This window comes from Coloeus monedula (genome assembly GCF_965178545.1).
Source record: "Coloeus monedula genome assembly, chromosome: 2".
NCBI classification, from domain to species: domain Eukaryota; kingdom Metazoa; phylum Chordata; class Aves; order Passeriformes; family Corvidae; genus Coloeus; species Coloeus monedula.
This window is the reverse complement of record NC_138782.1, coordinates 102,078,250-102,093,292: the sequence shown is the minus strand read 5'-3', so window position 1 is coordinate 102,093,292 and position 15,043 is coordinate 102,078,250. Positions and strand designations below refer to the sequence as shown.

Below are 15,043 nucleotides of genomic sequence, written 5' to 3'. Positions count from 1 at the left end.
ACTGTGTCCTCACATTTTGCATTGCAAGTTCACGGTTTGTTAATACAGATTGATTGTATGAATTTCAAATGATCTCTGGTCTGCAGAATATTTTTTGTTTGTATTAAATGTAATACAAATATTCCAATGTTGGAGTCTGTTTGTTTTCTTGTTTGTTAATACCAAACCAGTGCAATGCATCAGCAGGACAACATATGTATTGAACAAGTACTTTTTTGTTTGTCTATTAATGCCATAAATAGTAACAGTCAAATTAACAAAGCAAACAAAAAAACCTCCAAACCAACAAAAAAACCCAAACAAACAAACAAACAAAACAACAACAACAAAACAAAACAACCAAAAAAAACCCCAGACAAACAAACAAACAAAAAAAAAAATCAAAAAAAACAGCCCCAAAACTCTGTGCATTTGGCTGGTATTTTAGATGTTGAGTAGTGAAAGTTTTTCATAGGAAATTATGAACAAAATGTAGAGAATCAGTGCATTGCAGTTCCATAATGCCCTTAGTTTAAACCAACCTTCTTTATCCTTTTGAGGTTTGTCATTGTGTTCTTCTGGATCATCTCTTGCTGTTGTCAGTGACGATAGACTCTATTCTATTTCTTTTTCTCAGGGGTTTTTATTATTCTGCAGGTGGCCTAAATTGTCAAGGACATGGTAGAAGGTGATCTTTGCCCAGCATCACACTGAGCATAGTGTAGGCATAGACACAATGCCCAGTCTCCAAGTTAGTCTTACCTGCATTCTGCTACAATGATTGCTGTTTCTTTTGCTTTATCTTGATACTTCTGTCTGTTGCATTTGTGTGCTAGAGTTTTGCATGTCTATTTTTTTTTGGTGGATTTGCAGTTCAATTGTTCTGTTTTGTAAAACTGCTTGCTTTAAACTGTGCACGTTCCCTCATAGGGCTGTTGGTAAATATGGAATCTGGACATGTAGCCAAAAAGTTTTGTGGTTCATGATGTTTTAAACTTTGCTTGCTAATATTTTTTTCCTATAGTTAGGCCTTCTTTAAAAACAAAATGATGTAATTTTAAGTTGTTGCATTGTCTAGCACTATCGGGTGGGACATTACTTGTTTTCTTGCTGCTTGTGTGTTTCAGATGTGTATTCTGGGTATTTTCTAAGCATTATGGCAATTTTTTTAGTAAGTAAGTAACTTTAGTAAGTTTAATATCTTGGGTAGAATCATTAAATGATTTGGGTTGGAACAGACTTTAAAGATCATCCAGTTCCAACCCCTCCCTGCCATGGGCAGGGACACCTTCCACCAGACCAGGTTATTCAGCCTGGTCTTGAACTCCAGGGATGGGGAGTCCACAATCTCTCTGGGCAACCTGTTCAGTGCCTCACCACCCTCACAGTAAAGAATTTTTTTAAAATATCCAATCTAAACCTGCCTTTCTTCAGTTTAAGGCCATTTTCCCTTGTCCTGTCACTATGTGCCTTTGTGAAAAGTCCCTTTCCAGGTAAGCCCAGTAGTAAACTCTTCTTGGGCTATATACAGTTTTGTGTTCTGTGGGTGCAGACTTAGAAAAACAATAATATCCATTTAGATTAATCAACATTCATTTTACTATGCTTTTTAACTTATTTTCTATCTATGAGCTGCATTCATAAGGCAGGGTGCTTGATGAAAGATTTAGTTTGCAACCTGCTCTGACAGGTTACAGTACAAGATGACAAACTTAAGGCATTTTCCATGATCTTGACAGTGCTCCAGTTTCAGTTGTATTGTTTGTTACAAGGATTACTTGGTGTCTTCATCTGTTGAAAGAACTCCTTTTTCTCTCAGAGTAACTCAGAGTAGACAAAATTACACATATCTTTTTGTGCAAGAGGCGACTGAAAGTCTGTTGTGCTGATACAGATACTATGAATCAGAATCTTCCTGATTTATGAGTGGTTGATGAGTTTGAACTTTGTATCCTATGTATAGATGTTGCAGGGGTTTTTTGTCAGGGGATAAACAATAGTGTATTTGTTCTTTTGAAATGCGTTAAAATATTTTTTTCTCATGCCTTTGATTTTTTTTTTTTTTTTGCAAAATGGAAAATTATTTTAAGTAAGAGCTAGAGAAGCTGATGACATAAATGTTACTATGTATTTACACAATTTTATGTTGGGCACCTTGTGTCCAACTTTATGAGTTTTTGAAAGCAGCATGATGAGACCTAGTTGAAAAGCTTTAAAAGGGCTGGAAACCCCTTTTATTTATTTATTTTATTAAAGATCCTGGCGATCTCTACTTCTCTTTTTTGTATAGAAACAACAGAAGCTTCTTTGATTGAAGGAGTTATGTAGCTGTTGAGTTATTTCTAGTGTTTTCTCAAAATAATTGAGAGCAGGTCTTTTGAATGGAAAGAAATGCTTGCAAAGATCTGCAAATGTAAATTCTTTTAAAGACAAAAGCTTTTCTCCAGTCATCTTGGTGGACTTAAGTTGTGTCTGTCAATCAAGAACACTCTAGGCTTCTTGTAGATGAGTGCTGCATAAATAAGAAAGTAAAGCAAATTGTTATGGATTCATGCTGATCTTTGATCTGCATTTGAGTATTTTGAACACAAACTATTTGTTATGTTCTCTCGTTCTTCTTTTTTCCCTACATAGATATTATACATGTATGTATAGGATATTAGCCTATACCTTACTAAGCTTGTTGCATCTTTCAACTTTTTATGCTCCATCTTACACAAAATATTACACTATTTAAATCACACATTTCAGATACCAGAAAAGAAGTATCTGCTCTATACAAGTCCAGAGATGATTCTGAAAAATTAGTTTTTTCTTAGTGCTGTTGCCAGACAATGGCTTGCATGGCTTTGCTTTATTTAAGAATAGTCAAATATCTTCAAGTTGCTTTTCTGGAATTAAATTGCTCTAAATTTGGGTATTGGGATATAATATATTCCAAATACTCCCTTCCAAGCTTCTAGGCATCTTTTTTATATCAATTTTAAAAGAAGTTTCAAATGGAATGATATTGAAGTGTTCCTGAATCCAGAAGGTAACAAGCTGCATGACAGGATGGCAGTAAGAAGGGCCACTCAGCAGTTACCCAAATCCTATAGGCCTTAGTGCCTGGAGAGAGCTGAGCTATTTTATGCCAAATAGGATGGGAATTGCAAAGGTTTATTTTTAGATTTAAAATAGTAATTTTGAACAATATTATTAAGGGTGTCTTTTGCATGGAGAAATAGCAGCTATTCCTCACGATTTATAGTTGCTAAAAATGCCTTTGAATATTAGTTTACCTTCTATTTACTCAAAATTATCTGAGAGTCTCTACTAATTACTAGTGCAAACTAGTGATTGTGGTTTTAGTTCAAGCTGTGCTTTATTTATCCCATGGCCCTTCACTGCTTTGTTTCACTTCTTCCAAGACTGTGGTTGGTACAAGTTGAAGAAGAAAGGCAGAGACTCTCCAATGCCATTAACATAATACAACAAAGAAATAACATTATGACAAAAGTTTTATGGATAAGTAACAAATTGCTTCTCCCACCATTCAGACAATTCTTATCTCTAGCGGACTGCAGTGGAAAAGAAGAGGCTTGGATTTTAACTTGCTTCTAAACTTGGTGGCTAATGGTGAGAAAAAGTTATTTTTTACACAGGCATATTCAACCTGAATGGTGTGAAAACTTCTATAAGAACAGCCTTTCTTGGATATCATATTGTTTTTTAACGATAGTTACAAATTGTTCACTGTTCTGTGGAATAAGATGAAGGAAAATTAGTTTGGAGGAGATGCTGTATTTAATCTTTTCACTGTTATAATGGAGATCAGGTAATGTATTTAGCACCTGTGTGTTCCCCAATCCTCACAAGGTATGAGAAATTGCACAAAAAATGTGTTAAGCAAAATGGACATAAAGGACAGGAAAGTTTGCAGTTTGTAGGAATGTAATGCTTAAAATGATAATTGATACATAAGCTTCAAGATTTTTGCTGAAATTAATGTATTTTATTAATTGTACTTTTCTAATGGGTTTCTTCTTCCCTAGGCACGAGCTTTAACACCTCAGACAGCAGAAACAGATGCAATTAGATTTTTGGTTGGAACACAGTCCCTTAGATATGATAATCAGGTAATTTTTCTGTCAAATGTCAGTTGTAATTTTTACCTCTTTTTGTAACATTGTTCCGATATCATCCCTCTTTCTTTCTCTCCCCTGTTGAATGTGAGCATTGACTGATAGTTGAGTTAACAACTTCTGTGGGTAGAATGTAAAGATATTGGTAAGAAATGTAGGTGAATGAAAGCTGTGTATATTTTCTGAAAATCATACCACTCCTCCAAATTGTATGACTAAATCAGATTGGCTTAGTAAAGAAACTGCCATATTTTTGTTAATTTGAATCTGTAGATGCTCTGGAACCATGAAGAGAAGTAAAGTAAAACAAAAGTCTTTAAGCCTTAATTGCTTCTAATGGGACTCCTGGTACATGCACAGTATGTGAAGCTTCATAAACTGGATTTTTCAATATTCATTACTGGCAATCATCTGTGTCCTTTCTGATCATGAGTTTAACAATTCAAACTAAAATCTGAGTGACTTTCATGCTTCAATTTCTATTGGGGTGTTTCTTCTGCAGTTAGGAGTATGAGTTGTAATTTAATTTTTGTGATTAAATTTCAGTAAAAGTTATACCGAAGCAAGTTCTTGGGGCTGAAAGGGTTAGAAGGCTGTATTGAGTGCAGGTGGCAAGGCTTGGGTAGCAGGAGAGCTGTAGTGGTGGCCTCTGAGAAGAGGCCAGGAGTTGCCTATGCCAGACATGGTTGGTTCCACTGAGTTCACTCCAGGACACAGGTGACTCAGTTTCCCATGAAGGCCCTGTGCTGAAGCAGAGGAGAAGAGTGAGATGCAAAGAGCATCAGGGAGAAAACACCCATAACCACCATATCCCCCTGCCCCACTTGAAAGGGTCAGAGCAGTCTGGGGTGAAGTTCAGCCTGGAAAGTAGGGGAGAGAAGGTACTTGTTTATTTTAACTGCCAATAAGCTAATTCAGTCACCCAAGTCAAGTCTCTTTTGCCCAGAATATTAGTTAGTAAGTGACCTCCCTGTCTGTAGCTGGGCACATAAACTATCTCATTCCTGTTCTTCCTGGTTTCTCCGCCGGTGTCTGGGTGGAGTCTGTTAGCCAAGGCTAACACCCACCATGGAAGTCCCCGGGACTGAATAGAGTGACCGACTCTTTTGAAAATGGGCTGCACAAAATGGCTTGGAACCATAGCTTTGGGCATGTGAGCTGTCAATTCCCAGTGAGGTTTTGAGTTCTTTACTCAATGATAGTGCTGGATGAGACTCAAGAAAAGTTATTCCAAGGCATAAGGGGGACGGAATATTCAGTTTATTTACATTTCAAGTAATACTTGGGGGTAGAGTAACAAAAGAAGTGGCAGACAAACTTAGTTAAAAGTTCAGTGCACATGATTATATTTTTGATTGTGCTGTTTCTTGCTCTTCAAATATTTGGTTATAATGTGGGGGGTTTTTGTTGGGTTTTTTTTTGCTTTTTTTTTTTTAAACTGTGATTTCTGTGATGGCTTTCCTACTTGGTCAACTAATTAAATCCTGATACAAAATTGTTGAAGAGTGGTTCTCACTTATCAGTTGATAGCCAACAGATCTTTAATAATTTAAATTTTCTGATTGTGGTAAGTTTTTTGGGTATATACTATGTATTTTAGAAATGTTTGCATATGCTTCAATTTTGAGTATGCTTTTCTTTTTCCAATGAATAACATTAACAATAGAAATGCAGGACAATTCTTAGTGTATTAACAAATGTTTGGAGGTTATTGGCCTGTAGCTGTGCCTCAGGCCATCATTTCTTCTCAGCTAGTTCCTCAATCCCCAAGAAGTGCCCTAGGCCTCAGCTCATTATAACTTAATTCAGCACTAGGTTCTCTACATTTGCTTAAAAACTTTTTTAGTTACCTGACCAAACTTATGAGCTAGCTTGCAACACTTAGTACTTTACCAAGTCCTGCACATTGACAGGTTTTATCATGTGCAGATTATTTCTTCCCTTCTGGTCATGGGCAGGTGCAGTGCAAGTGAAAGAGCAATAATTTTACAGCTGACATGATAACTTTTGCCTCATTGAGGTTTATTGCTGTATGAAACAATTTTAGGTATTCATAGGAGAATATGTTTTAGGTGAAAATATTTTCCTATTAATACTAGTATTTCAAAAGAAAGGAAAGTGTTTATAAGATTTTATATTCTGTTAATATTTGACATATTAATAGTGTATAGTACTTGGCATTTGGTCCTCATAACGTGCTGGGAATAGTTTAAGTAGTAGCACTATGTTCTACATGGTGTAGTTTTGGAACTTTTGTCCTCAGTACTTTCATTGTTGCTAAACTTAGTGCATTTATTGTACGCATTGGAAATATTCAAGTATGTAATTTATTCTTTTCTCATCTCATTCTCAGAACTCTGCAAGTTAATTTTTAGTCATGTGTCTTAGAACTTAAAATACTAATTTTCATGATTTATATAATGCACTGCATCCCCTGTACTCAGCATCTCAAACTTTGTGCTCAGTTCTGGGCTCCTCAGTGCAAGGAAGACTTTGAGGTGCTGTGGTGCATCCAGAGAAGGGTGATGGAGCTGGTGGCAGGTCTGGAGCACAGCTGTTATGAGGAGGAGCTGAGGGAGCTGAGGTTGTTTAGTCTGGAGGAAAGGAGGCTGGGGGGTGGGGTGTCTTATCACTGTCTACAGCTACCTGAAAGGAGGTTATAGCCAGGTGGGAATCAGTCTCTTCTCCCAGGCAACCAGTGACAGGACAGGTGAGAGGAAATAGCCTTAAGTTACACCAGGAGAAGTTTAAGCTGGATATTAGGAAAAATATTTTCATGGAAAGGGTTGTAAAGGATTGGAAGAGACTGCCCAGAGAAGTGGTGGAGTCATCATCCCCAGAAGAGTTCAAAAAACCTGTGAATATGGCACTTGAGGACATGGTTTAATGGTGGACATGGTGGTGTGCAGTATTTGGTATTAGAGTATTTTTCTATGAAATTTCTGTTGTCCTTAGTATTTAGTGAAGTCACTGTTCTATATATCACGTATTCAAATCAAGTTGAGTGGAAAGATCCTTAGCAAAAAACCATTGGGGGAACTTTTGCAGTTCTTTCTGTTATGCTGATTGACTTTTTCTGGTAGATGGTGTTGACTGGCATAGCTGTGAAAGATGTAATTTTTCAACTCACAACATGCAAACAATACTGTTGCATAAGAATTAAATTTCATATTTCCTAAAGATCTCAGTCTGGGCATTTCATTCGCTACCTGTGTGTTCCACCAGTTACAGCTGTCCATGTTGTCAGCTGAATTGGAGACACAACGACAGAGAGAAGTTTGTTACCTGTGCCTTCAAAGGGCTTCACATGGGATAAAGAGCACTCCCTTATGTGCCAAGTGACTCTTTTAACCTGGTTAGTGTGGGAAGAATCTGTGTGGCTGTAGTAAATGGGACTTAGATTTGTGATTCACTTTCTCGAATAAGAGACTTGGCCTGAGCTGCCAAAAGAGACTCCAAACAAAAACAAGGTATGAGGTTAAACTAATCTTTCTTGAAAGGCAGAAGTGTCACTCTTTAAGATGGATATGCAGTTGTTGGGGTAGATGTATAGTGTCCTGATTCCTGAGTAGATTCATAGGTTCAAGGCAGCAAATGACGTCTCAAAAGACAACTTGATAATCAAGTGCAGAGGTGGTTCTTTGCCTTGGATGACAAAATGGAAGACTAATACAAGTGATGAGGTCCAGGATTATATTTCAAGGAGGAGTTGCTGATGACTGTTTGGGCAATAAACAAAAAGGTAACATGTAAGCTCAGCCCCTTAAAAATAATATAGTGTTCAGTTGAAGTTAAGACGTATATTGCAGCCTCTGTATTTTAAGAAAATCTTGTGTATTTCTGCATAACTAAGATTTTTGCAGTGATTCAGTAGTTAATTCAGTAGACTTAATTCAGTCATGATGGTACGATGTCTCTTGGCTTCTTTTTCTTCTTCATTGTTCACCCAACTTTGAAACTTAATTTTTAATCAGGATACAATTGTTTAAAATTTGTGAGTCTTCTAAATTTATTTTTCCACTGTTGAGCTTAGGGGAATTAGTCCCATGAGTAAAGTTCCTTCTGTATGTTATGCCAGACAAGAATCTTCCTAAATTTCTTGTATTTCTGTGGCAAGTATAGAAAAACAACTGACTAAAAGAAGGGAGGGAAAAATGATAGTAATGTGGGCCTATCAAAAAACCAAACTCATAGCAAAGAAACCTGCAACAAACAAAAATTAAAATAATAAAATGCAAACTTAGTTCTAGCTTTTAAAAATATTATCTATTTAAATACTATTTTTTTTTCTTCATCTTTCAGTATTTTATATTTTGATACAGTATAAAAAGATTTGGTTTGTATCTTGGTAAAGATATGTGACTGCTAAAGTGAACTCTCAAAAAGTTTCTTACTGAGTGTAAAGTATTTGCTTCAAAGAAGAGTCCTTTCCCTCTCTCTCCTTCTTCCTTTGTAGATGGTTTGAATTAGATGATTTGGATACAGAATTGGTGCAGACATTTAGACTAAGGATTGTAATGTTGTTATTTTTGTTTATTGCTGTAAGAAGTGTTGAATTGTAATACATGGCTTATTTACTATTAGCCATTAAATGAAAAATCACCTTCAAGCTTTAAGTTGAAAATTGAGAATAAGCATGGTATTTCCTCAAACAGGGAAATTGCTTGTGTTTTCCTAGAAAAGTTAATCCTGCATGAAATCAATGATATAGTAAATTGTTAGTATAACAATTAATTAAAGTAGGTATCGGTTATAAAAATCTCATTAAATTGTTCCATGTAGTCATCATGTATAATTAAGACCCACAGGAAAACATTTGAAACTCTAATGTTCTATTTTATTGTATTTGCAGATTCACATCATAGATTTTGATGATGAAAATAACATTATAAACAAAAATGTTCTCCTTCATCAAGTGGGTGAAATTTGGCACATCAGTACCAGTCCTGCAGATAAAGGTGTACTAGCAACCTGCTACAATAAAAGTAAGTCCTTTTTAATGTGCTCAACTTGAACACGTGTTTTGATATTTTGAATGTGCAAAGTTTGAACCTGTAGCTATGCGTAGACACTTTCAGTTAGAATTATCAACACAAGGATTTCTAAAAAAATCTGCTACGCTTTTACCTCTACCTCATTTGTGTCATATCCTTAGGTTATCTTGGTTAGAAGTCAACTTCTGCATTCATGTTAAGAAAAGCCGCAAAATAAACCTTATGCTTGGCTGATGAATGCAAAGCATGGCAAATAAAATATATTCCTGTTACTTTATGCATCATTTTTATTGGTTTATATGTTTGCTTTTGAAAGTGGAAGTAAATGTCTTTCAAAATATGCCGGCATCAAGCTTTACTTAAAACTGCAGAAAAAGTTTGTGTATAATGTTATTTTTCATATGTGAAATTCAGGTATGCCCACAGAGAGCTATAGCTTCTTATCTAAATATCTCCTGAGCAGGAATGCTCCTCGTCTAACCTTACACTAAGTGCACAACTATTGAGATTAAGGATCTCTGTGCAATTCCTGAGTGAGGCAGGTGTGAAGATTTTCTGGCACGAGGCTTGAAAAATCCACTTGCATCACTTGGGGAAGGGGGTGATTTTTCTCTCTGACACATAAGAAATCAGAGGTGTCAATTGAAATAAATATTTCTTCTAGTAAATATTAGTCTGTTCTTTCATGGAAATACGGTCCAAGAGTATAACAAAAAAGGAATGAGTTTCAGGCTTCGTACATCCATGAACAGTTGTAGAGATGTGTGTTCCTACTGTTCAGCCTTCTGGTTGTATTAGGGGGAGGATTCCAGGATTGCCTAGTTCTCCTAATTCTTTTGAATTGAAATAAAACTGCTAAAATTTGAATTTCTTTCACAAATCTTAGGGTTTTTTTTAAAACCAATGATAGGAGATAAGTAAAGTAGATTTTTCCATTGAAATGATTGTGGGCATTTTGATTGAGAGCATTTCTGTGAGATTTCCAATTTCCTTTATTAGACCTATTAAATCATATGAATGTTTTCTATTCTAGATTCTTTGTGTTCTAGATTTAGTTTATCTGATTTCTTAATACTAAGCTCTCTTGTTTATACTTCATGCATCTTACTTCAGAATTCTCATCCATTAACATTCTGCAGAACACAAGATCTCATTCTCAAATGGCAGTTACTGACTCTAAATAGCAGTGTATAGAACTGAAAGCACACAGTGTGGGGTTTTGTAATAAGGAATACGAGTTCAGCAGACAACTTATTTCAAGTAGTAATGCAACCAAATTAAGCAATTGAAACCTTTACAACAATTTAATGTATTGCATTTCTTTGTTATTTTAAAAAGACTCTTAATGCATTTTCTCATTGAACTACAAGTCAAATGAGATGATGCTGTCAGGAACAGCTGTAAGTATTGTGCCCATCCCTTGTGTCTGAGACCAGCTCTTCTGTCAAGACTTGAATGTTGTTGAAACTGGGAGATTGAGGAAATGTGATGTGTGTCCGTTATTAATAGCTATTTCTTGAAGTCACTTGAAGAAGTGGTGAAATGTGGCATTGAAGAGAAGTGGAATTATGTACATTTTCTGTTTCGTAGCTCACTGGATAAGCTAATGGAATAGGGTGAAATTTCCCCCTTTATATTGGGAAACATACTGAGTTTTCTTTTACTCTCACACATTTGCAGAGAGTAACCATAACTGAGGTATGAAAAAAAGATGTAGTAGGTGCAAACAGAAGAGCACTTTTTCACAGCTCTCGTGATCTTTGATTTTTGTTAAGAGGAATTTGCCTTTTATATAGGAAGCTTGAGAAATATAAATTTCTTTTTTCAAAAGCAGTGAAAAATCTTTCCATGGTGTCCAGTTATCATCCCTGTTACGTTATTGAGAATGTTATTTGGGAACTATGTTCTCTGAACAGTCAGTAAAGTTAAATGGTGCTCTGTATTTTTTGTTCAAGATATTTTAATAGAGTGTCAATGTACAATTAGGTTTTAAAAAGGAAAATACCTTCCTGACTCTGAAGTCAAAATGAAGGAAACCTCCTGTTATTGTTAGCATCAGTATTTACTACTTTGTCTAATTTTGACATTGAAAAAATACAAGGCTTTGTTAATGATGCATTCTCAACTATGACATTAACTAGAATAATAATGGTTCCAGTATCATTGGAACAACTGTGTCTTTGGATATTAACCAGAAATTCCATTTTCTGGGACATTTTGTCTTAATACAAAGAAAAAATTTTGAAACTCTTTTACCATCCCTCCTCATGCACACACTTTAAAAATACTGGTTTAATCACATAATTACAAAAGGAGAACTTATTAGACTCAGTTCCTGCCTCAGTTATAGTGGTCTCCCCCCCTTCACCAATCATTAATATATCACTTAGGAAATTTTATACTGTTATGACTGATATTATAGGAAGATGATTTTATTCTCAAGTGATAGGCTTACTAGTTGTGTATAATCTTGTCTAACCTCCAGAAAAGATCGGGAATTTACTATGCTCGAGGCACAGCACTTGCCTGTGCTCCACATTTCTAGCTAACTCACCAGTATTGTGTGCTAGAAATGTATTAATGCCTTCCCGGTGTAACTGAAATTGCTAATAGACAAGATGTGTCTTGAGGAGACACTGAGAAGTAGCTTCTCTTTTTGCAAACCTGTTTGGCAATTGTTTGATGTTGTGAGAATTAGGAATGTTGTATTTTATCACAGATTGCCTAACTGAAGAGAGAAAGTGCATAAATATGTGAAAGAAGCTGGGTATAAGAAGAGAAAAGAAGGATTATAGTCTAAATATCTCGGGGACAAGGGAAGAAGGCTTTGTAAAATTAGTATCTGAGGTATCCAGATGAACTTATGCACTATTAGTCAGTTTAGTGACATGTTGCTGTATCGTTTTTCTCTTCTCCTACAACAAATCAACTGAATTAAAACAGAGGTGTGTGGTGGTTTTTTTTTTTTCCTCTTGAAGAGAGCAAGATTGTTACTGACAGCTTTAAAGTAGGTAAAAGTCAAGGGGAGAAATGAGTTTGGTAGTCTTCTAGCTTTAGAAGTTAAATTAGATTGTTAAAGTTCAGTATGAGATAGATTAGGTTTAAAAAAAACCTAAAAGGTTGGATTCTTGAGACAACAACACTATTTAGGGATGGTTTGGGGTGATGATAATAAAAGTGGCAATAAGCTAGAGTGCTACAGTTGCATTTTAATTGTTTAATACCTAATCTCTGAAAATTTACATGTGCTTATTTGCCTCTGATACTTACTAATATCCTAAAGTTATGTTCAGCAAAGTAGAAATCAAATAATTTGCTTTACAGTAGCCCAGAATTAAAATGGAGGATGCTGCATTTAGTGGAAAATCCCTGTGAGAACAATTCTAGGAACTTTACACCTTTCTTCTTTTTTTGCTGTTCTGACTAGCTATAGTAAGTTGGCTATTCTCTTTTTTATTACTTTTGTTAAATTAAAATGTGACAGGAGTGACACTTCCAAAAAGTGAATAAGAAAGGTGACAAAGTAATTAGGAGATCATAGCATTTCTTAGTAGAAATGCACATTTAAATATCAGAAAAGAGGAATTGTGGGGTGGGTTGAGGGTCAAAAATGTACCCTCCAAATAATGATATGAACCAGTGAGAATAATCATGCACTAAATATAATAATAATTTTAAAAATGAAGATAAATTAGTCTTCAAGAAGTTTGTAGCTATCCAAGGCACTCTCTTCAACTACTAAAGGGAAAATCATTTCACATGTGCATTCCTCCTGCAAGTTTCAAAAAAGCTTGCTTCATTATTCAGACAAGCATCCTAGCCTACTCTAGGATAATTTTTCATTGTGAAAAAGTGAGATGCCAAAACCCTGTAAATCACACTAAAGGGGAGTCACTTGGGAACTAGAACAGTGGAGACCTGACAAAGTGCTAGCCTCCATTGGAAAATGATCTGTATACAGTCTCAGTATTGCTCAAGTTTCAGGCTATAGGAGGGGAATTCAGAAAACCATTTGAATGGACTTTTAATTGGGTTCTGAGGCAACAAGAAATACCAACAGGCAATGGACTAGGGTGTGTCTAATAATTTTTGTATGTAAAGTAGGTGATGGGAGCCTCAGCTCTAGAAATGGCCAAAAAAATTGGGATCCGTCCATTGATACGATGATTAATATGATGTTGGGTAATACTTGGAAATACGCTGATGATGCCCTTTTTGTCATTCCAGCTTATCATACACTGTTATGTGGTGTTTGAAAAATTTCCGAGTTAGGTGGATGCACAGTGATAGGTGCAGGCTGTATATGGCTTTGGGGGGGTTGAGTCATGCCTTGCATGTGCTTTGTTTCATACAGAACTTCTTTTTAATCTGTTGCCTTGTTTATACATCCTCCATGTCTCTCACCTGCTTTTTTAGGATGCTGTTAAAATGGAGGCAGACTATTTCCTGTGGACTTATAAAGTAAACTTCAGCCACATCATTAAAGAAATGGGGAATTCAGGGGCATTTTTCTGCAAGCTATTTAAATGAGTTCTGCAGTCATTTGCCAGTTTGCCAGCAATGGATGGCTTCTTTCTGAGTGGCTCTTGGGTCTGGTCTCTGTGGACCAGAATAATAAGTAAAGAGGTTGAAATTAATGATCATGGTGATGAATTTGGGAAAAGCTGTCATTCTAAAATAATTATTTTATAAATATAATTATAGTTTATACAGCATTATTTGCAAAACCTGGATATAGCTTTCATTATATCCTATAAGCTAGAATTAACCCCCAGATTTATGCATTGCTCTGAGATACAAATGAATCTATTTAGCATGTCAGCAGAAACTAGTGGTTTGTTTGAATTTTGATACTGTGTAATGGGCAGATGCTTGGGGAGTTACTGTGTTCTGTTACGTGTTCTCCAGATACTTAGAGATGGTGAAAGTCAAGGGTTAAGGCAAACTGCTGGTGGGTTTGCATGATGTGATGGGGAGATAAAGGGGAGGAAATAGAAGAATGATCCAGACTGAAACTGAAAAGTTTTCATAGGTGGAAAATAGTTTGCCTGCTGAACCTCCAGTTGGATCAAGGTAGTGGTATCCATTACTGCAAAGGTGAATTTTCAGGATGTGATTGTATGCAGCTACTTCAGCGTGTCTCCTGGGTGCAGCGGTAAGATATGCTTGGAGGGGCAAAAGTAAAGGACCGTGTCTCACAACATAATTGTAGACAATTGTGTTGTTGCCTGTCACAGGTCTAAATAGGGGAAATGCTTGCTGAAAGACAAAGTGAGGAAATAAAGGGAATGGTAGAGTGGGAAAAATAAAGAGATCCTGAGGAAGGAGATCCCAGAAACAACTATGGGATATGTCACTTAAGCGGTGACCCTATGGCTGCAACCACTTGTGAGAACACAAGAAGGTATGAGATGGTAAAAAAGCTTTTGGGCAATCAGTTCTGGGGGAGACTGGAGAAATGTTCGAGATAAGATATGGACCTGTTAGCAGATGTTTAGTGTCTGTCAATACACAAGTCTATTATTGTGGTTAAATGTCTGCATGTTTTGGTTTTTGATTAGCATTTTTTGTTTTGCATTTTGTTTCTTCTTTATCTGTGGCAACTTCTGCTGTTTTCCTGACACCTTGTTTTTCTTCCTGTGACATTTGCTGAAAGGATCAGTGAAATAATTTGCCAAGTCTTACATTGTTGAATCTAACTTTTAGTTTTGATGTTGCTGTAAGATGAACAGTGGTCTGGAGACTTCAACTTCTCTTTTAGCTGTTTTAAACTGTGCCAGCAAACTAAACAGAATGATTATTCTGATTGTTTATGCAATTGTGAATTGGGTTGCAAGGCTATTTTCACTACCACAAGAGTACCTTTATGTAGTTGAAAACCTGAAAATTAGTATGTGACAATGTAGGCGATAAAAATAACAGCGTTAACGTCTGATGTTTGGAGTG

The 15,043-nt window shown here is 36.0% G+C and overlaps 1 protein-coding gene across 1 annotated transcript in view; it reads left to right on the top strand.

Moving 5' to 3' along the window:
* Window positions 1–15,043, top strand: part of EIPR1 (EARP complex and GARP complex interacting protein 1) — a 75,570-nt gene that overhangs the window by 4,739 nt on the left and 55,788 nt on the right. Inside the window, exons 2-3 of the mRNA XM_082299526.1 lie at window positions 4,014–4,097; window positions 8,956–9,088. Coding sequence (XP_082155652.1) covers window positions 4,014–4,097; window positions 8,956–9,088 — 217 coding nt within the window. The remainder of the gene's footprint in view (window positions 1–4,013; window positions 4,098–8,955; window positions 9,089–15,043) is intronic.